An 18,070-nucleotide genomic window follows, 5' to 3' on the forward strand; every position below is an offset into this window, starting at 1 on the left:
GTGGCTATCTAGAGGTTTTCAGCTCATCAAACGTACCTACCCATTTTTCTGTGCAACCAAGACCGAAAGAGATGAGTTCAGGTAACAGTCAGATAGTATGAGAAGCCAAAGAGAGAATTAAGTCATGTATTCATTTGTTCATTCACCAAGTAGTAAGGGCCTCATATGTGCCAGGCACTGAGGTTAATGAGCAAAACAGATACATACAGAAGTGAACAAAATAGAAGAGAAATTCTGTTTTCATGGGGCTTAAATTCTAGAGGGGAAGAAGACGGCTAAACAAATAAGTGAGGGACTTCCCTATTGGCCCAGTGGTTAAGAATCTGCCTTCCACTGCAGGGGACATGGGTTCAAGTCTAGGTTTGGGAACTAAGATCCCACATGCCTTGGGGGCAACCAGAGAGCCTACAAGATAAAACCAGTGAGCCTGCAGGCTCTAGAGCCTGTGTTCCACAACAAGAGAAGTCAACACAATGAGAAGCCCACGCGCAACTAGAAGCCTTTGCACTGCAACAAGAAAAGTCCACAGGCTGCAACTAGAGAAAGCCAAGCCCATATATGCCACAACAAAGACCCAGCGCAGCCAAAAGAAGAAAACAAAACCCAGCAGGTGAAATTTATGGGTTATCAGGTAGTGATAAGTGAAAAAACAAAAGCACAATAGAAAAGGGGAACAGAAAGTCCCACAGTGAAGAAGAGCAGATGGCACAGACAACGGAAATGGTTCCAGGGGATATCTAGATGCTACCCAACAGCAGGCATGTGCAAAGGCCCTGAGGTGGGAGCCTAGTGATGGTGAGAACCAGCAAGGCAGCCCATGGGACTGGAATAAAGTGCCTATGTGAGGGCATTGGGGTTGAGATGAGGTCAGAAGGATGCTGGGGGTCATGTAGTTCATGTAGCGCCTTGTAGATCATGGAATGCACTGTGGCTTTAGCTCTAAATATGATGGGAGTTTCTAGAGGGTTTTGAGAAGAGGACAACATGATCTCACTGATAGTCAGGAAGAGTCTGAATGGAGGATGTTCCTAAGTAAGACACAGTTGGTGTATGTTGAGGATGGAGGACACTGTGGGCTTCCCCCTGGGTTATCAAAGTAAGGACTGTCTCTACAGGAGTCACAGTAATTGGATAAGAAACTGAGTAACATGTGTATTTGGTAACACATGTGTTTGGAGGAAGAGAATAAAATTCCCCAGATTGGAAACTCCACAGTGGTCCAGTGGATAGGATTCCACGTTTTCACTGCCAAGGGCCTAGATTTAATTCCTGGTTGGGGAACTAAGATCCTGCAAGCCATGCCACACAGCACCACCCCCTCAGATCTGGGACTCTTGTTCACAAAGATACTTGTGCTCTTAAGTTTGTAGCACTCTCATGTTCTTATGTACTCTTACGTTTACCATAGCCAAGACATGGAAGCAACTTAAATGCCTAACCACAGAGAAATGGATAAAGATGTGGTGTGTATACACACACACACACATACACACACACACACACATAATGGAATATTACTCAGACATAAAAAGGAATGAAATAATGCCATTTGCAGCAATATAGATGGGCTTGGAGATTACCATACTCAGCGAAGTAAGTCAGACAGAGAAAGACAAATATCATATAATATCACTCGTATGTGGAATCTAAATTTTAACAGTGATACAAACAAACATTCACACAACAGAAACAGACCTACAGACATAGAAAACAAACTTATAGTTACTGAAGGGTAAGTACTGGGGGTGTGGGGAGGGATAAATCAGGAGCTTAGGATGAAAATACATACATTCTTGTAAGATATCCGTAAGACAGATAACCAACAAGAACCTACTGTGTAGCACAAGGAACTCTATTCAGCATTCTGTGATAATGTAAAATGAGAAAAGAATCTAAAAATGAATGAATGTAAGTGAATCATTGCTGTACACCTGAAATTAACACAAGACTGTAACTCAGCAACACCACAATAAAAGAAAAAGGACTCCTGGATCACTGAGGAGGAGTCAGAAGATGACGTTGACAGGCTTCCTGCTTCTGTAAGCAAAGGAGTGGACCTCAGGACTCATAGGAAACCTCCCAGTCAAGCCACTGCTGGCAGACACCTCCAGTCACCAACACTTGAGGGAGGTGTCCAAGAGCTAGGCCATAGCTGGGGAGATGACTGGCCCATAGCAGGGACAATCAGCACGACAGATGACAGTGCCGAGTTTGAAAGCAGAGAAGAAAAGTCTGCTTTGTGAGTCTGTCTCTGTTTTATAAACTAGCTCATCTCTGTCATTTTTTAAGATATGATAGCATATGGTATTTGGTCTTTCCCTGCCTGACTTACTTCACTCAGTATGCTGATCTCCGGGTCCATCCATGTTGCTGCAATTGGCACGATTTCATCCTTTTCTGTGGTTGAGTCATATTCCTCTGCATATATGCACCACGTCTTCTTGATCCATTCCTCTGTCGATGGACACTTAGGTTGCTTCCAAGTGTTGGTTATTGTAAACAGCGCTGCTATGGAGGAATGTTTGATGGGGGAAAGAATGAATGAAAGGGAGAGAGGCAAAGCAGACAGAAAACAGAGAAGATTCCCCAGAACAAAAGGTGTGTTTGGAGTTGGATGTCCTTGACTTAGAAGGTCACACAGTGGAAATGATCGGGAATCAAATAATGCCGTTTGCAGCAATGGCAAAAGCAGCAGCAAGCTGACCTTGCCATGGGCTGCCCCAGTGGCTTTAACTATACCTCTGAGAAGCAGACATACAATCGGCCTTTGGTTTCCTTTAGTTCTTTGGTTGGCTGGATAGGGTCCTGCCTGCCTAACTTCCATTCCATTTCATCTGACATAGCCTGATTTGTCTTTGGACACTTCAGCACTCTCTTTCCTAGTATATTGGATGCAGTTGACCTGAGGCTCCTGCACTGGTGTGTTCCAGACCTGATGAATCAGAGACTCCATCCCCTCCCATCACAGTGGCTGGGTAAGGGTTGGGCCAGGGACTCCAGTGAGCACCAAGAGCTTCGCACCATCAACCTTTTCTACAATCATTTAGGAAGCCACTTAATTCTCATTGGGGTGTACTGTGTGGACAGAATGTAAACTTTGAGCTGCTGGTGACAATGATGACCACTCAGAAATGAAGCCAACACAGAAAACAGAGGAGACAGATGGAAAGAAACAGAGCCTAGTGACATTAACAGATCTCTGGATGCAACCATGCCTGAAGCCTCTCTGAGTTTTTTTAAGTAACTTAACCTAAGACATTTTTAAACAACCCCCATTTTATTTATGTATTTTTATTTTTTGGCTTTGGTACCATTTGTATAAGCTGGGTTTTTTTTTTTTTTCAGCATATGCAACTAAAGGCGTCATGACAAATGAACTGAATCATTTGACACTGAGATCATTTTTGCTGGGCAGGTGCAGAAACCTTGTCTCAGGGCCTCAAACACAACCTCACTGTTTCCACTGAAAACAAAACCATGTTTCCAGTGCCACCTCCTGTTTAAGGTGTGAGTTTTTAATTTTTAAATTTCAGCTTAAAATCATCACTAAGCTGGAATTCCATGATAAGAACAAAGCCAGCCTTCTGTTCCATGGGGATCCTGGGGGTGGGGTGCTTGTCTTAAAGTTCCTCTGTTTATTTTGAGAATAAGAGAATCCCTTATTGCCTCAAAGGACCGCTCATCTACCCCCACGTGCCAAAGTGGGCAGTGTTATATCCCTATTTCTACAGCATCGGAGTCCACAGAGACAGTGAGGAAATGCGGTGGAAAGCCAACATTATAATTAAGGGGCCAGAGGGACCGATTGAGCAAGAAAGATGAAAAGAGTCAACTGCAGAATTGAGGGGGGGAAAATGAACTTCAGGGAGGCATGGAAGCCGCCCTGGATGTTTCCGATGGCTTTGAGACCCCAGAGGGAGAAGGGTTGTTTAAGACAGTATCAAGAGTATTATGAAACTAAGCCAAATGGAATTAGGTGTAAGCTGTATTTAAGCATGAAGTACATCAAGGGATGTCTCAGAATATAAACCACTGGCTCTCTGTTTAGGTTGATTATAAATGGACACCACGGTACACTCCAGGAGCTTTTCCTATTCCCTGATGTCATCAAATCCACTGTTCTTCTAATGCTTTTTATTTTTTACATTAGTCTCCATCATTTAAGAAACATTTATGTGTAATTTCTATTAGATTTTTGGGATGATTCTTCTTCTCCATGGCTTTGATAACTATACATATAATAATGGCTATGATTATTTTTTTAAGATTTTTCTTGGTGTGGACCATTTTAAAAGTCTTTATTGAATTTGTTACAATAGCGCTTCTGTTTTATGTTTTGGCTTTTTGGCCCTGCAGCACGTGGGATCTCAGTTCCCTGACCAGGGACAGAAGCAACAACCCCTGCACTGGAAGGCTAAGTCTTAATGGCTGGACCACCAGGGAAGTCCCTGGCTATGATTTATTGACCTTTTACTCATGTGACTATTACCATGTGTAATGGGCTGAATGGTGGCCTCCAAAAGACTGGTCCCCTTAGAACCTATGGATGTGGTCTTATTGGGAAACAGAGTCTTTTCAGATTTAATTGAGTTAAAGATCTTGGGATGAGGTCATTCTGGATAAGAGTGGGCCTTAAATCAATGACCAGCATCCTTACAAGGCTCAAAGGGAAAAGATGTGCAGAGAAGGCTATGGGAAGCTGGAGGCAGAGATGGGAGGGCTGCAGTCACAGCCAAGGAAGCCAGAAGCCATCAGAAGCTGAAAGAGGCAAAAGAGGAACCCCCCAGCCCCCTGGAATCTGTGGAGGGAGCACAGCCTTGTTTGGATTTGAGTTTGGACTTCTGGCTCCAAAACTGGGAGAAAGTAAGTTTCTGTTATGTTAAACTATCTGGAAATGAAGGCACTGTGTTAAGTGGCTCATGCCCATTTTTTTCAATAATACAGTCTCACAGTCCTACAAAATAAGCTCAGAAGAGCTGTCCTTCCTCTAATTTTTGCCGCACACACATCCAGCATCCTGCCTCCTTTTGTAACAGTTCTTCAACCTTTCTCTGGGAGAAATGCCTTTCTCCCTTGAGTACAATATGGTGGAACTGTCTGTCAGATCATCTTAATCTCTTCTAGACCAGGGCCGGGGCTATTCTCACTCCTGGCTATACCTGAGAATCACCTGAAAAGCTTTTAAAAAATGAAAATGATTAACACTGCTTCTTTGCCCACCTCTACTCCACTGCAACAAAGATCTTGGTTCAATCCATTAGGTGTAGAGTCTGGAGGTTATTTAGCAACTTTTAAAGCTTCCAGGATGATTCTAAAGTTCAGCCAAGGATAAAGGATACTTCCTCCCTGGAATCTGGGGCTTCCCAGGTGGTGCAGTGGTAAAGAATCCACCTGCTAATGCAGGAGATGCAAAAGATGAGGGTTCAGCCCCTTGGTCAGGAAGACTCGCCTGGAAAAGGAGATGGCAACCCACTCCAGTATTCTCGCCAGGATAATCTCATGGATGGCAGGCTACAGTCCATAGAGTCACAGGGTCGGACACAACTGAGCAACTATGCATGCATGCCCCACTGGAACCTAAAAATAACATGAGCATGGAGATAGAAACACATAAAGTAATTAGAGTCCCTGTATCCCAGTTGTACCCTGAAGCCAGACATCAATGACAAGTACCAGAACCCTTCAACTGGCAACTTCAGACTTTTAGAAACCTGGTCCCTTAGTGTAGCTTAAGGGTCCTAAGATCCTGATCCCTTAGCTGATTTGTTTCTGCTGCTAACGCCAGAGGCTTCTGACCAGTTCAATCAGGAAGTGGCAGAACAGATGCTCAAAACCAAGCTAACGCTTCCATGATACTGGGCATCCTTAATCAATTCATAAACGATAGCTCCCCATGTCGCCAACAACATGAAGGGTGTGAAGGGAGAAAGAAAAAATATTTTATGGAAGGCGATTAAGAGGTATAAACTTCCACCTATGAAATAAATAAGTCAGGGGAATGTAATATACAATATAAGGAATATAGTCAATACTACTGCAATAACGGTGATAAATGATCAGACTTTTCATGGTGATTAACTCATAATGTATATAAATGTTCAATCACTATGTTGTATACCTGAAAATAATACTATATGTCAACTATACTTCAATAGCAAAAAAAATTATATAGGGATGACATGGTCTTCTACATCAAGTCCTTGAGGGTTCCAGACATTTCCAACTGTGAATATGCCACTAAGAGCATTATTAAATAGAAAAAAGAAATGTACCCACTGCAGAAAACAAGGAGTCACTCTCGGAGACAGCTATAACTATTCTCTTGGAAATTTTGCTAACTCAGACTTTGGCTGGGTTGTATTTTACCTTTGTCCTCTCCTTAAAGGCAGTGATTTCTAAATCCCTAAGGCATAGAAACACTTTCGTTCAGCTCAGCACACAGGTAGGACAGAGAATTAAGTCCTAAAGAGAAAACAGTTTAAAAGATATTAGAAGTACCCACTCAGAAACAAAGGCAAGCCAATTAAACATAATTGGTATCCTTCTTCAAAGTATACACAAATAACCTCTAAGTGAAAAATTCCCTTAGCCATTGCCCAGGGTATAAGTGAATGTACCTGAAAAGGATCATACCTACTAAGTCACTTCCCAGGTGGTGCTAGTGATAAAGAAGCTGCCTGCCAATACAGGAGACGCAAGAGACATGTGTTCAATCCCTCGGTCAGGAAGATCCCCTGGAGAAGGGCATGGCAATCCACTCCATGCCCTGGAGAAGCACATGGAGAGAGGAGCCTGGTGGGGTACAGCCCATGGGGTCGCAGGGTCGAACACAACCGATGTGACTCAGTGTGTGCTAAGTCACTTCAGGTGTGTCAATTCTTGGCAACCCTATGGACTGTAGCTTGTCCATGGGATTCTCCAGGCAAAAATACTGGAGAGTGTTGTCATGCCCTTCTCCAGGGGATCTTCCCAACCCAGAGATCGAACCAACATCTCTTATGTCTCCTGCATTGAAAGGTGAATTCTTTACCACAAGAGCTACCTCGGAAGCCCTGGAAAGGATTATTATATGTAGAGGAAAAAATGCTGGGGATATATTGTTTTAAGGTTCTTACATAGCATATAAAGCGGTTTGATATAATTTGAATGTAGGCTTTGATTAATTAAAGATATATCTTGTAGGGCAATGGCTAAATTTTAAAGAGGCATAAATAATGAGCCAATAATGAACCAATACGGAGATAAAATGGAATCATAAAGAATATACTCAGAATGAAAACAGGCAGAAAAAGGAGGAGAGAACAGATGGTGCCTAGAGCAAAAAAGCAAGATGACAGATTTTAATATAAATATATCAATAATCTCATTAAATATAAGTGGTCTAAATACAATTATTAAAAGACAGAGATTATCAGACTGGATAAACAGGCAAACCCTAACTATATACTGTCTATAAACAATCCACATAAAATAATACAGATTGTTTTTTAAAAAAACAAGAAAAGATACTACAATGAAAACTCTAATCAAAAGTAAGCTGAGGTAGCTGTATTAATATCACATGAAACAGACTTCAGAATAAGGAATGTTTCCAAGAATAAAGAGAGATATTACATAATAAGAAAGAAGTCAGTTCACCAAGAATTCATTATAATTCTAAGTGTGTATGTACCTAAAAGACTGTTTCAAACACATAAAGAAAAAGCTGACAGGACTGAAATGAAAACTAGACAAACTCACACACTTCAACACTTTGAGATGGAGACTTCAACACTTTTCTCCATAACTGATGGAACAGAAAGATGAAAAATAAGCAGGGATATAAAATACCCAAACATCACTAGAGGCATCTGGAGTGTCCTTACAAATCTTAGGTAAAGATGTTTAGATATGACACCAAAAGTGTAATTACTAAGAGCAAAAAAGTAACAAACCAAACTTCGTTTAAAAATCCTTTGCTCTCCCAGAGATCCATACTGGGAGAAATCATATAAACACACATCTGAAAAGAAACTTGTATCCATACTATATAAAGTACCCTCAAAGATCAATAACATGAAAATAACAACCAATAAAAAAAATGGGCAAAAGATTTGAAAAAGACATGCGCCAAATAAGATATAAGAAATGGTAAGAAACAAGAAAGAATATTCAACATCATAAGTCACAGAATAAAAGTTAAAACTTGAAAGATATACTACTACACACCTATTAGAACTGCTACACAAAATCAAACTAGACAAACGGGATCACATTAAGTGGTCCCCAAGATACAGAACAACTGGCGCTCTTGTTGGTGGGAATGCATATTGCTTCCATGTTTGAAAAGTTTGCAATTTCTGATAAAATTATGTGAACAGTTATCATACCACCTAGCAATTCCAGTCCTAGGTATTTACCTAAAAGAAATGAAAATATATTTATATATGAACCTGTTTGTGAATATTTATAGTGACATTTTCCATGGAGAAGGAAATGGCAAACCTCTCCAGTATTCTTGCCCCATAGACAGAGGAGCCTGGTAGGTTACAGTCCATGGGGTTGCAAAAGAGTTGCACATGACTTAGCATCCAAACAACGTAGTGACGTTTTTCATAATACCCCCCAAATGAAAGTAACCCAAATGTCCTTCAACTAGGAAATGAATAAACAATGGCTCTGTATCCACTCACAGGATTATGGAGTATTAAAAAGGAATAGACTACTTGTGATTATAGCCATTTAACAAAGGTGAGGTGATATTGCGGTTTTGATTTGACGATTAAGGGAACCCTTGTACACTATTGCTGGGAATGTAAATTGGTGTAGCTGTTGTGGAAAACAGTATGGAGGGTCCTCAAAAACCTGAAAATAGAACTACCATAAAATCCAGATATTCCATTCATGGGCATACATCTGAAGAAAACAAAAATACTTATTCAAAAAGATAACATACTCTCATGATCAAAGCAGCATTTTTTACAATAGCCAAGATATGAAAGCAACTTGTGTCCATCAACAGATTTACGGATAAAGAAAATGCACTGTATATATACAATGGAATACTATTCAGTCATAAAAAGAACAAAATTTTTCCATTTGTAATAACTTGGCTGGACCTGAAGGGTATTATGCTTAGTGAAATAAATCAGAGAAAGATAAATACTATAGATTATCACTTACATGCATAATCTAAAAAATACAAGTGAATAGAACAAAAAAAGAGATTCACAAATACAGAAAACAAATTAGTGATTACTAGTGGGTAAAGCGAACTGTAGAGGGTCAAGATAAGGATAGGGGATTAAGAGGTACAAACTATTATGTATAAGAATATAAAAGCTACAAGGATATATTATGAAGCACAGAGAATAGAGCCAATAGTTAATAATAACTATGAATGGAGAATAACTTAAAATTTTGAATCACTGTTATATGCTTGAAACTTATACTGTAAATCAAACATACCTCACTTTTAAAATAAAAAGAAGAAAAAGGAATAGACTACTGACATATAGGTAAATATTACATGCATTGTGGTAAGTGAAATAAGATTCAAAAGTTGCATACTGCACTAGCCCATGTTTATGGAACTATGAAGAAGGCAAATTATAAGGATTGAGAGGCTTCCCTGGCGGCTCAGATGGTAAAGAATTGCGTGCAATGCAGGAAACCCATGTTCCATCCCTGGGTTGGGGAGATACCCTGAAGAAGGGAAGGGCAATCCACTCTAGCATTCTCGCCAGGAGAACTCCATGGACAGAAGTGCCTGGTGAGCTGGTCCATGGGGTTGCAAAGAGTCAGACACGACTGAGCCGCTGACACACACATATGCGTAAGGATGGAGAACAAAGTCATGGTTGCCAGGGGTTGCAGATAGAGGAAGGGAAGTGGCAACACCGGGGCCCCTGGGATTTGGGCGAATTGATGGAAATGTTCTTTCTATACTTCAATTGTACTGGTGTTTATGTGACCATGTGCCTTCATCAAAATTAAAACTCTATCCTCAAAAGGGTGAATTTTACTGTATGCAAATTACATTAATAAACCTGACTTTTAAACAAAGCAGATTGCTGTAAAAATATTCTATCCATCAGACTTTGCATTTATTCCATTAATTCAGTAATACTCCCTTTCACTCCAATTAATATACCAAAGATTCATTTTTATTAACCTTGCTTCTCATGACTATGGATGTATGAAATATCTAATACATCCAAAGGCTTTGGTTTTAACCCCTGCTCATGAAAGTGCTAACTGCTAATATAATTGAGAGTTCTGGGTTCTTCTCTGCCTGATTCTAGCCACCCTTATGATGAAGCTAAGGATGAATGATAAGTGAGATGAAGGAAGAAGGGTCAGAGGAGCAAATTCAAGTGGCCAAGGGGAAGGGGCAGGCAGGTAAGGAGGTAAGAGAAGCCCTCAATCAACACCTTATCCAGGGGGCAGGGTGACACCTCCGCATAGCTTTGGTGCCAAGGTCAGCAGAGTACCCACACCCTTATTAGGGGAAATTGGAAATTCCGACTTTTATATGTGAAGTCTCTCAGTTTGGGGGAGACTGTTCAGTTTTTTATAAACACCGTGGACAGAACACTGTTTGCCTGCAGGTCATGAAGTTTGCAAGCGTGAGTTCAGAGCTGTGGGTGTGGAGCAGAGAACTAGGACAGACCCAGGAGCCTGGCAGTTTCACAGAATGGCTTCCCAGAAGCTGAAATCACTTCTAAGAAGATTCCATGCATTGGGGAATTTTAATTTGGGGAGGAAGGGGTGTGTGCTTAGGGCAAAAAATGTCTGTGTACTCTAAGTGTAGGAAGGACCAGGTATGAGGATCTTTCCCTGTGTTAAGTGTGCACCGGGGGAGCCAAGAAGGACCTCTACCCGCTAACAACCTCTTCCTACTCATGACAACTGCCCCAAGCTGCAAATTCCAAATCAGCAATTGAAGATCCCCAAAGCTCTGCCAATCCGAAGGTTGGCCGCCTGGCTTTTAATTCCTCTGGGGACCAAGACTGCTCTAAAGTGCAGTGAGGCTACTGGGGGACTTCTTGTTGTGAATACTGACATCTTTCGTGCAAAATGAGCTATGGGTCCAATTATGGACACAATTCCACAGCCAGTTCGGGTGTCTCAAAGAATGTCTATGGATGACCCTGGGTTTCTGTCTCCCTACAAACCTATCTTCTGAATCATGAAGTACACCTGGCGCCAGATTTCAGGAAAGTGATTTCCGGCCTGTGTGACCTTCCCAGAGGCCCCCTGTCTGACTGACAACCATCACCTCTCACAGCATTACTTCACCTCTGACAGTATCTCAGCCCACCCCACCGCCCCCACCCTTCCCCCTTCTTTACACGGGGCCAATTCCTCAACCAGTAACTCAAGGACACTTTGCTTCGTCTACCTCAGCCCAAGTCTTAAATCTTAGGAAGACTCCCTTTTTTCAGTGCCCTGGTCTATTTATGGAACCTCCCAAGAACAATGATTCTGTTCCAAACCCTGAGGAATTGCAGAGTCTTAAATCCACAGTTGAACATCAGCTTACAATTGGTATTAAAAATTGATCAGTGGTTTCAAGGGTTCCAGAAATCAGCACTTAAATCCTTGAGCCAGAAGAGTCAGCGATGATTTTTTTCTAAGACAGTACAAATTTAAACAAGGGTCAGAAAGCTTCCCTTTCTATGAGAAATCTACAGGGCAAACATTTTCTTTGCAGATCTATCTAAGGGAGTGAATATACTACTACTTTTCACCACCAGAAACAAAATGAAAACAATTTGCAGACCCATAAGCCCCCAAATCACGTGGTGAAAACTGTCAAGCAAAAGTGGGAAGAGAAAAACTAAGTCAAAGTTGCCCAAGGTTAGGGGGAAGGGTGGCTTTCGGGGGGAGGAATGGGACAGCTCCCCTTAACCTCCAACCCCCCTCCCCATCCCTTGCCCTCTAAATACATCTTCAAAACAAAATTCCCAATTCCACTTTCCAATAAAATTGCTGTCCCTAGCCTCTTCCCCACGGACATTTCTAACCGCCACTCCTCTAAATCAAAAGTAAAATCCTCTAGATGGCCGGGAGGGAGAAAAAGGAATGTGAGCTTTAATTAAGAAAATCCACAACTTACTTTGAAAAGCACATTCAGCAGTCAGAGTTCTAAGCTGACCCTGATTAAATCTCCTGGCAGAGGGAGAGAAGCTGATGGGGACTTTCACCGTTGGCTCAGTTTAAAATGACACCACCTTTCTTAACGAAGTGCTTTCTACCCATTAGACCGCTTTATCACCACAATATCTCTGGGAAGTATTTTAGGAAGGAATTTTTTTTTTTTTTTTTTTGAATGGCCACTTTACATTTAGGAAAACCGAGTCCTAGAAATGATAGAACTCAGAGCTCATGACAGAATTAACTCACCAGATTTTACTCCTCTGGAATGAAACAGAAAAATGTTCCCCATCCCTTCACACGCGCGCGCGTGCCCATGCGCGCACACGGGCGCGCGCGCGAACGGGAACACACGCACACACACACACACACACACACACACTCTCTCTCTCTCTCTCTCTCTCTCCTGTTTACCTGGAGCTCTTGGGGAAAAGGGACACTGTTTAAAACAGCAATTTTGTCCGCTTGGTGTGTCTGGGAACCTGCAGCCTTAAGGAAAGTAGATTTTTCTGGAATCCCAGCCGGTGCGCAAGGACTTTAGAGAAGCAAACGCTACTTTGTAACATCAATTGGCAACTTGTCTCTCCGAATGTATTTCCAGCCCAGCCTGAGGCCGGAGAGAGCCCGTGATTCTCATCAGGTTGGACTCGGTTTGCCGGCTCAGGGCCCGGGGCCGCGGCGGGAGCCGCGACGCAGAGCGAAGGACAGCGGCACTTGTGCGCATCTCGGTTTCACCCGAAGGCCCCAAGACCCTTGCCCAGGCGCCGCCGGCGGTAAAGTGGCTCCCAGCACCCTTTTCCCACGCGCTCACCCGCACCCGGTTCTCGGCCCGGTCGCGGTGGACGCAGCGGCGCTTCCCAGAGGAGCGGGGCTTCCTCCGCGCGAGTTCGCGGCCCCTAGAGCCGGTGCCGGACAGGGAAGGCGCGCGGCGCCGGCGGCTCCCGGGCTCCAAGACCGCGCTCCCGGCCCCTCGCGCCGCCGGCCCGAGTCCCACACGCATGTAATCATAACCGGAATAATAATACCAACCTTTCCTGAGCTCTTGGGGCGCCAGTCGTCCCCTCCCTGAATTCTCTTAAACCCAGGCAGAGTGGTCAGTTCCGTTGCAAAGGTGAGGAGACTGAGGTAAAAGGCCACCCCCAGGACCCACTGCTAGGAAGCCCAGATCTGATTCCGAGATGCAGTTCCCCCACCCGCGCGATCACCTCTGCGCGCTCCTAGACCACACAGGACCTCTACGGGGTACCCCGAGGGGATCCCGGGTTTCTTCCGAGCCGAGGTCCCCGGAGGCTGCGTGGTGAGCGGGCATTCCTGCGTGGACTAACGCCGGCCCTCGAGACCCCACGGTGGGGGAAAGGGGCCGGTGTGCCCTCGTAGGTCACCAGCCCCAGTCCAACTGAGCTGGGGAGGGGGATACTAGAATGGGGCAAAGGAGGTGCAAAGAGCCGGGCTGCCCGCTCCCAGACGCCCAACTTCACGTAGCTTAATACAGGGGTTCCGTTAAGTCCTCATGGAACTCGGTGATGATGAGCAGTGTCCCTCAGCCACGCCCCTTCTTCACCCCCGGGAAGCACTCCGAACCCAGAGATACTGGATCAGCCGAACTCGCTCCAATTCCACTTATGCGGCGCCCAACTGGGGTCGCCCATCTATTGGAGGGGCCGTTTCGGGCCCGGGAACCAGCGCCCTCACCCAGGTCCCCAAGACAACCCCACTCATCGGCTCCCCTCCTGCCCAGGCTCCCGGGGACCGCGGGGAACTTCCCGAGCGCAGGGGCGACCGACACGCCGGGTCCCCGGCCTCTTACCTCTGCCCAGCAGCGCGCCCAACACCAGGCTCAGCGCCCCACACAGTGGCGCCACCGGCCCGGGGGCCGCGCCCTCGGAGCGCATCCTGCGTCCCGGCAGCTCAGGCCGCCCGCCGCCCGCCCGGGGCGCAGCGCCCGCTCGCGGCCCCCGCCGGCTGTCCCATGCCCCGGGGCCACCCCCGGCAGCGAGTCGGCCGGCCGGGCTGCAGAGCCGGTGGTCGCGCCCCGCCGCTGCCGAGTGCAAGCCGCGGCGGCTCCGGATCCCGCGGCGGCTAGCTCTCTGGCCGGGACAACTTTTCTCCAGCCTCCAAGGCGGCCGCGGGCCCGCCCCGCCCCCCGGGCCGCCCACTCGACCCCGCCCACCCCTGGGCCCCGCCCCTGCCCGGAGGCTGGCGAAAGACGCCGGGGAGAAAGTGCACGCGTCTGGGAGCGGGCGCGCAGAAGAGGAGGTGAGGCGCGGAGGCTCAAGGGTTGCGCCCATGGGGTCTCCCTGCCTCCCCGCAGCCTCCCGCCTTCAGGGCCTGTGGCTCGAGTCCCGGAGAGTTCTGCGCAGGTACCCGCGACTCAAGATGGAGCCGAGCCCTTCCCCTCGCCCGCCTCTTCGCACCTCAACTTCAGGGCGGACCCTGATTCTTTGCCTTGAGACCGGGGGCATCTGGAATTAAGTCCCCCACAGCTGATGCGCAGAGATCTCCCAGAGAGATTCTTCAGTGGGAAAAAGCAACGTGCAGAACAGATTCAAGAACACGGTTTATACACAGGCGTGTGCACGTATGTGTATATTTGTCTGGAGGGTTAAGCAAAAGGCAGCCGCGGTTTCTCAGGACGGGGACTGGAAAGCCAGGGTGACAGAAAGGTTCATTTTCCACTGTGGATCCTTCTACATTGTTGGATCTCGCCCCCTTCCCCTCTCCGCATGTGTTTTTATTAACTATTCGGGGGTGGGGGAGGGCGGGAATGCTCCCCTTCCCTTGCCAGACTTGCTCCTGCAATAGTTTTTTCTCTGCAGATTCCAAGGACTCGCCACTCCAGTTCGTGCTCCAAATGTCTTCTCTGTGTCGTTCCCAGCGCTGCCCTCCCTCCTCGCGTGGATCCCAGCTGCCTGCCTGCCTTCCATAGTTACTGATGCTCGGGCCTCATTGGCCACCGGGGGATCTGAACAGTCCCCACTCAGGACCCCAACTCCCCCTCGTGTTCGTGATTGGAAAACAATATGTCCTGAACCCAGAAGCCTTGTCCTGGAGGCCCAGCCCTCCCCTAGCTAATACACTTCCCCCCAGATCCCACAGCCTGCCTAGAGATCTCTTGGTGTGCTGGGCTGACTCGTCCAACCTCGGAAGGGAAGCCCATTGAATCATGTGGTCACCAGAGCCAGGAATGAATTTCAAAATAAAAGAAAAAAAAAATCTTTGATCAGATGAGAAGAAACTAAAGTGGAAGGTGTTAAACACATCTGTTTCTTTTGTCCCAACTCAATTACAATAAGTCAAGAGCCAAGCATATGGAGAAATTGAGGGGTGGAGACGGAGACTCCAAGGGCACCCCCCATCCCTGGAGCTTTTTTTCCAGCTGAACAGCCCTAAGGAGGAAGAGGGCTCACTGATGCACTCTGCTTACATGATGAGGAGAGAAGGCAGCTGGAAAAACCAGCCAGGCCAGAAAGAGCACTGCAAAACCTTGGTTCTGATAGACTTGGGTAGCAGTGACTTCATTTTTTAAGGGAACTATGCTATAATTGCCCAGTTCTTCAGTTCATTCAGCTAGTGTACACACAATCTTGGGAGGCAAAAAAAAAAAAAAGTAGATTTGAGTTCCTAAAATGGAAGGCACATTTCCTTCTCGTTTTTGTTAGCTTGAAAGTCACTGGAGAATGATTTTTTTTTTTTTCATTTAAATGTTTCTAGCCTCAGTGAGAAATACAACATAGCCCATCATTTCCTGACTGAGAGCTTAGAAAATCAGCTTCATCCTCTCTCCCTCTTGTCTGATAAGAGAACAAAAGAAAAAGGCCCCAGTTTTGCTGGCCACTCCCCTGATCTTCTCCTTTGTAGATTTACCATGTGGTCCTCCCACCCACCTCAGACACACATCCTTTCTTCCCTTTTTGGCACAAAATATTGCCCTCTCTACTGCAGAGTCAAATTCCCTGGTCTGAGACTCCATGGTTCAAATACCAGAAAAGGGGAAACTGAACAAACCACAGGGCAATAGAGGAGAATTGAAAATGAGAAAGGCAAGGAGGAGTCTTGGTAGGGTAAATCCACTCCCCAGGCCCCAAAGGCATGTGCGGTCCTCGGGTGCTCTGAGTCTCGGACCTGACCTGAGACCGCAAAGTCTCCTAGCAACACCTGTAAGAGACTCCTTCCTGCTTCTTCCAGATTGGACCACAGGGGACCCAGGTAAGGAGTGCCTCTCTCCTGCAAATCTGTTTAGAATCCCATGCAATCTAACATATGACCTTCTAAAACCCAAACAGACACACCCAAAACCAAACAAATAAAGGGATGATGTGGCTGATTTATCTTTCTTTAGGAATCCCCACCCCCACCAAATAGAGGTGTGAACTTAGAGGTTCATGGGCAAAGAGTTTCCTGTATTTATTTTTTAAAGGCATGTATTTTTAACCCCCCAAATAATTAATTCCTGAACTTAAATTACTTCCAGATGCTTTTCTGAACTTCATAAAAACATCAGAGGCCACTAATCTCCTCAAAGGCTATTGCAAAACTCCCTGTGGGCTGTGGGCACATGGAGACAATTAACATGATTTATAGGAGAGAGGAGATATTAGAAAGAGGAAACCCATGGTTTCCACATGTGCCAGTGGTGCATAAGTCAAAAAGGCAAGTTCAGGTTTTGTTGTTGTTGTTGTTCAGTCTTAAATTTCAAATTCGCATAAAATGAGGGGAAGAACTTGAGAATTTAGCTCAGGAATTTCTTATAAGGTCTGCCTCCAGACAGGAGACCTATAGGTGTATATTACTAAGAACACAGAAAGAAGGGCTATCTGTTGGCCTCGTGAGGCAGCTATAGTCATTCTGCTGATGTAACTGCAAGTCCTGACTATAGTGCTTGCTCTTGGGGATGAAAAATAAGGAAGGCAGCAGGCATTTGTTTAGCTCTCTGCGGTGGCACTTTTATTATTTATAGACATCATTTCATTTAACGCTCACAATAACTCTAATGGGAGTACTACTATTGTCCTTTAACATTTCATTCATTCATTCATTCAACAGATATCTGTCTACTGCTTACCATTTGTCATGCCCAAATATGGGGTAATAGCAGTGAACAAAACAGACAGAAGTTTCTAAACTCATGGATCTTGGATTCTAAGGCACAGACTCTCAAAAAAGATACAAATGAATCCATTCTGTAAGACAGTGATATGTGTTACTAATAAAACTAAAAGTAAGGGGAAAGTCTGATTTGGGGGTACAACTTTAAAGAAGGCAGATGGAGTGGGTAAGCTGGTGGATTTCTGGGAGAGGAGCTTTTAAGGAAGAGAAAACCAAAAGTACAAAGGCCAGGAAGTGGAGGAAAGAATCATCTTTTTTTTTTTTTTTCCCCAGAAGAGGCACTCTGACCTCTTACAGTACAGAGTCTGTAGGGGGCAGCAGAGGAAGCCTGGAATCTAGTCAAAAGGAGGGCAGGAGTGATGGAGGCCTAGACTGGGGAGGTAGGTGGGAGTGATGAAGGGGAAGTATGGACCAGTTATGCTGTTGGATCAAGGTGGAGGCAGGAGCCTTGCTGATGGGTGGATGTGAGCTGTAGGGCAGTAGGAAGAGCCCAAGGTTTTGGCCCAAGCAAGTGGGAACCTAATGGTACCTTTCAGGGAGGTAGGAAAGACTGGGGGGCAAGCGGTCTTGGAGGATTTTGGGGCAGGTGGGGAAACTGAGGCTCCAAGAGGCAGTTAAGTCACTTGCTAGAACGTGGCAGTGGTGACATTGAAAAGCAGCTCCCCTCCTGCCCCAGAGATGGTGAGGTCAGCTTGTAGCCACAGCCAGGAGTTAAAATTGGGTTTTATGTTGGTAAGACCCACAACCCTAGTATTATTTCTCTTCTCTTTTTTTTAAAGAGTTTTTGATATGGACATTTTTAAAAGTCTTCATTGACTTTGTTACA

The 18,070-nt window shown here is 45.2% G+C and overlaps 1 protein-coding gene and 1 long non-coding RNA gene across 2 annotated transcripts in view; one reads left to right on the forward strand and one right to left on the reverse strand.

The window, feature by feature from the left end:
- Window positions 1-14,239, reverse strand: part of TMEM132C (transmembrane protein 132C) — a 443,620-nt gene extending 429,381 nt beyond the window's left edge. Inside the window, exon 1 of the mRNA XM_069558655.1 lies at window positions 13,946-14,239. Within this exon, the coding sequence (XP_069414756.1) occupies window positions 13,946-14,030 (85 nt within the window). The 5' untranslated portion in view covers window positions 14,031-14,239. The remainder of the gene's footprint in view (window positions 1-13,945) is intronic.
- A 100-nt stretch (window positions 14,240-14,339) lies between these two features.
- Window positions 14,340-15,378, forward strand: LOC138422354 (uncharacterized). Its single transcript, XR_011249844.1, has 2 exons — window positions 14,340-14,716; window positions 14,955-15,378. It is a non-coding gene; the product is annotated as an uncharacterized lncRNA (long non-coding RNA).
- The last annotated feature ends 2,692 nt before the right edge of the window (window positions 15,379-18,070 follow it).

The sequence above is a fragment of the Ovis canadensis genome, chromosome 17 (genome assembly GCF_042477335.2).
Source record: "Ovis canadensis isolate MfBH-ARS-UI-01 breed Bighorn chromosome 17, ARS-UI_OviCan_v2, whole genome shotgun sequence".
NCBI lineage: Eukaryota > Metazoa > Chordata > Mammalia > Artiodactyla > Bovidae > Ovis > Ovis canadensis.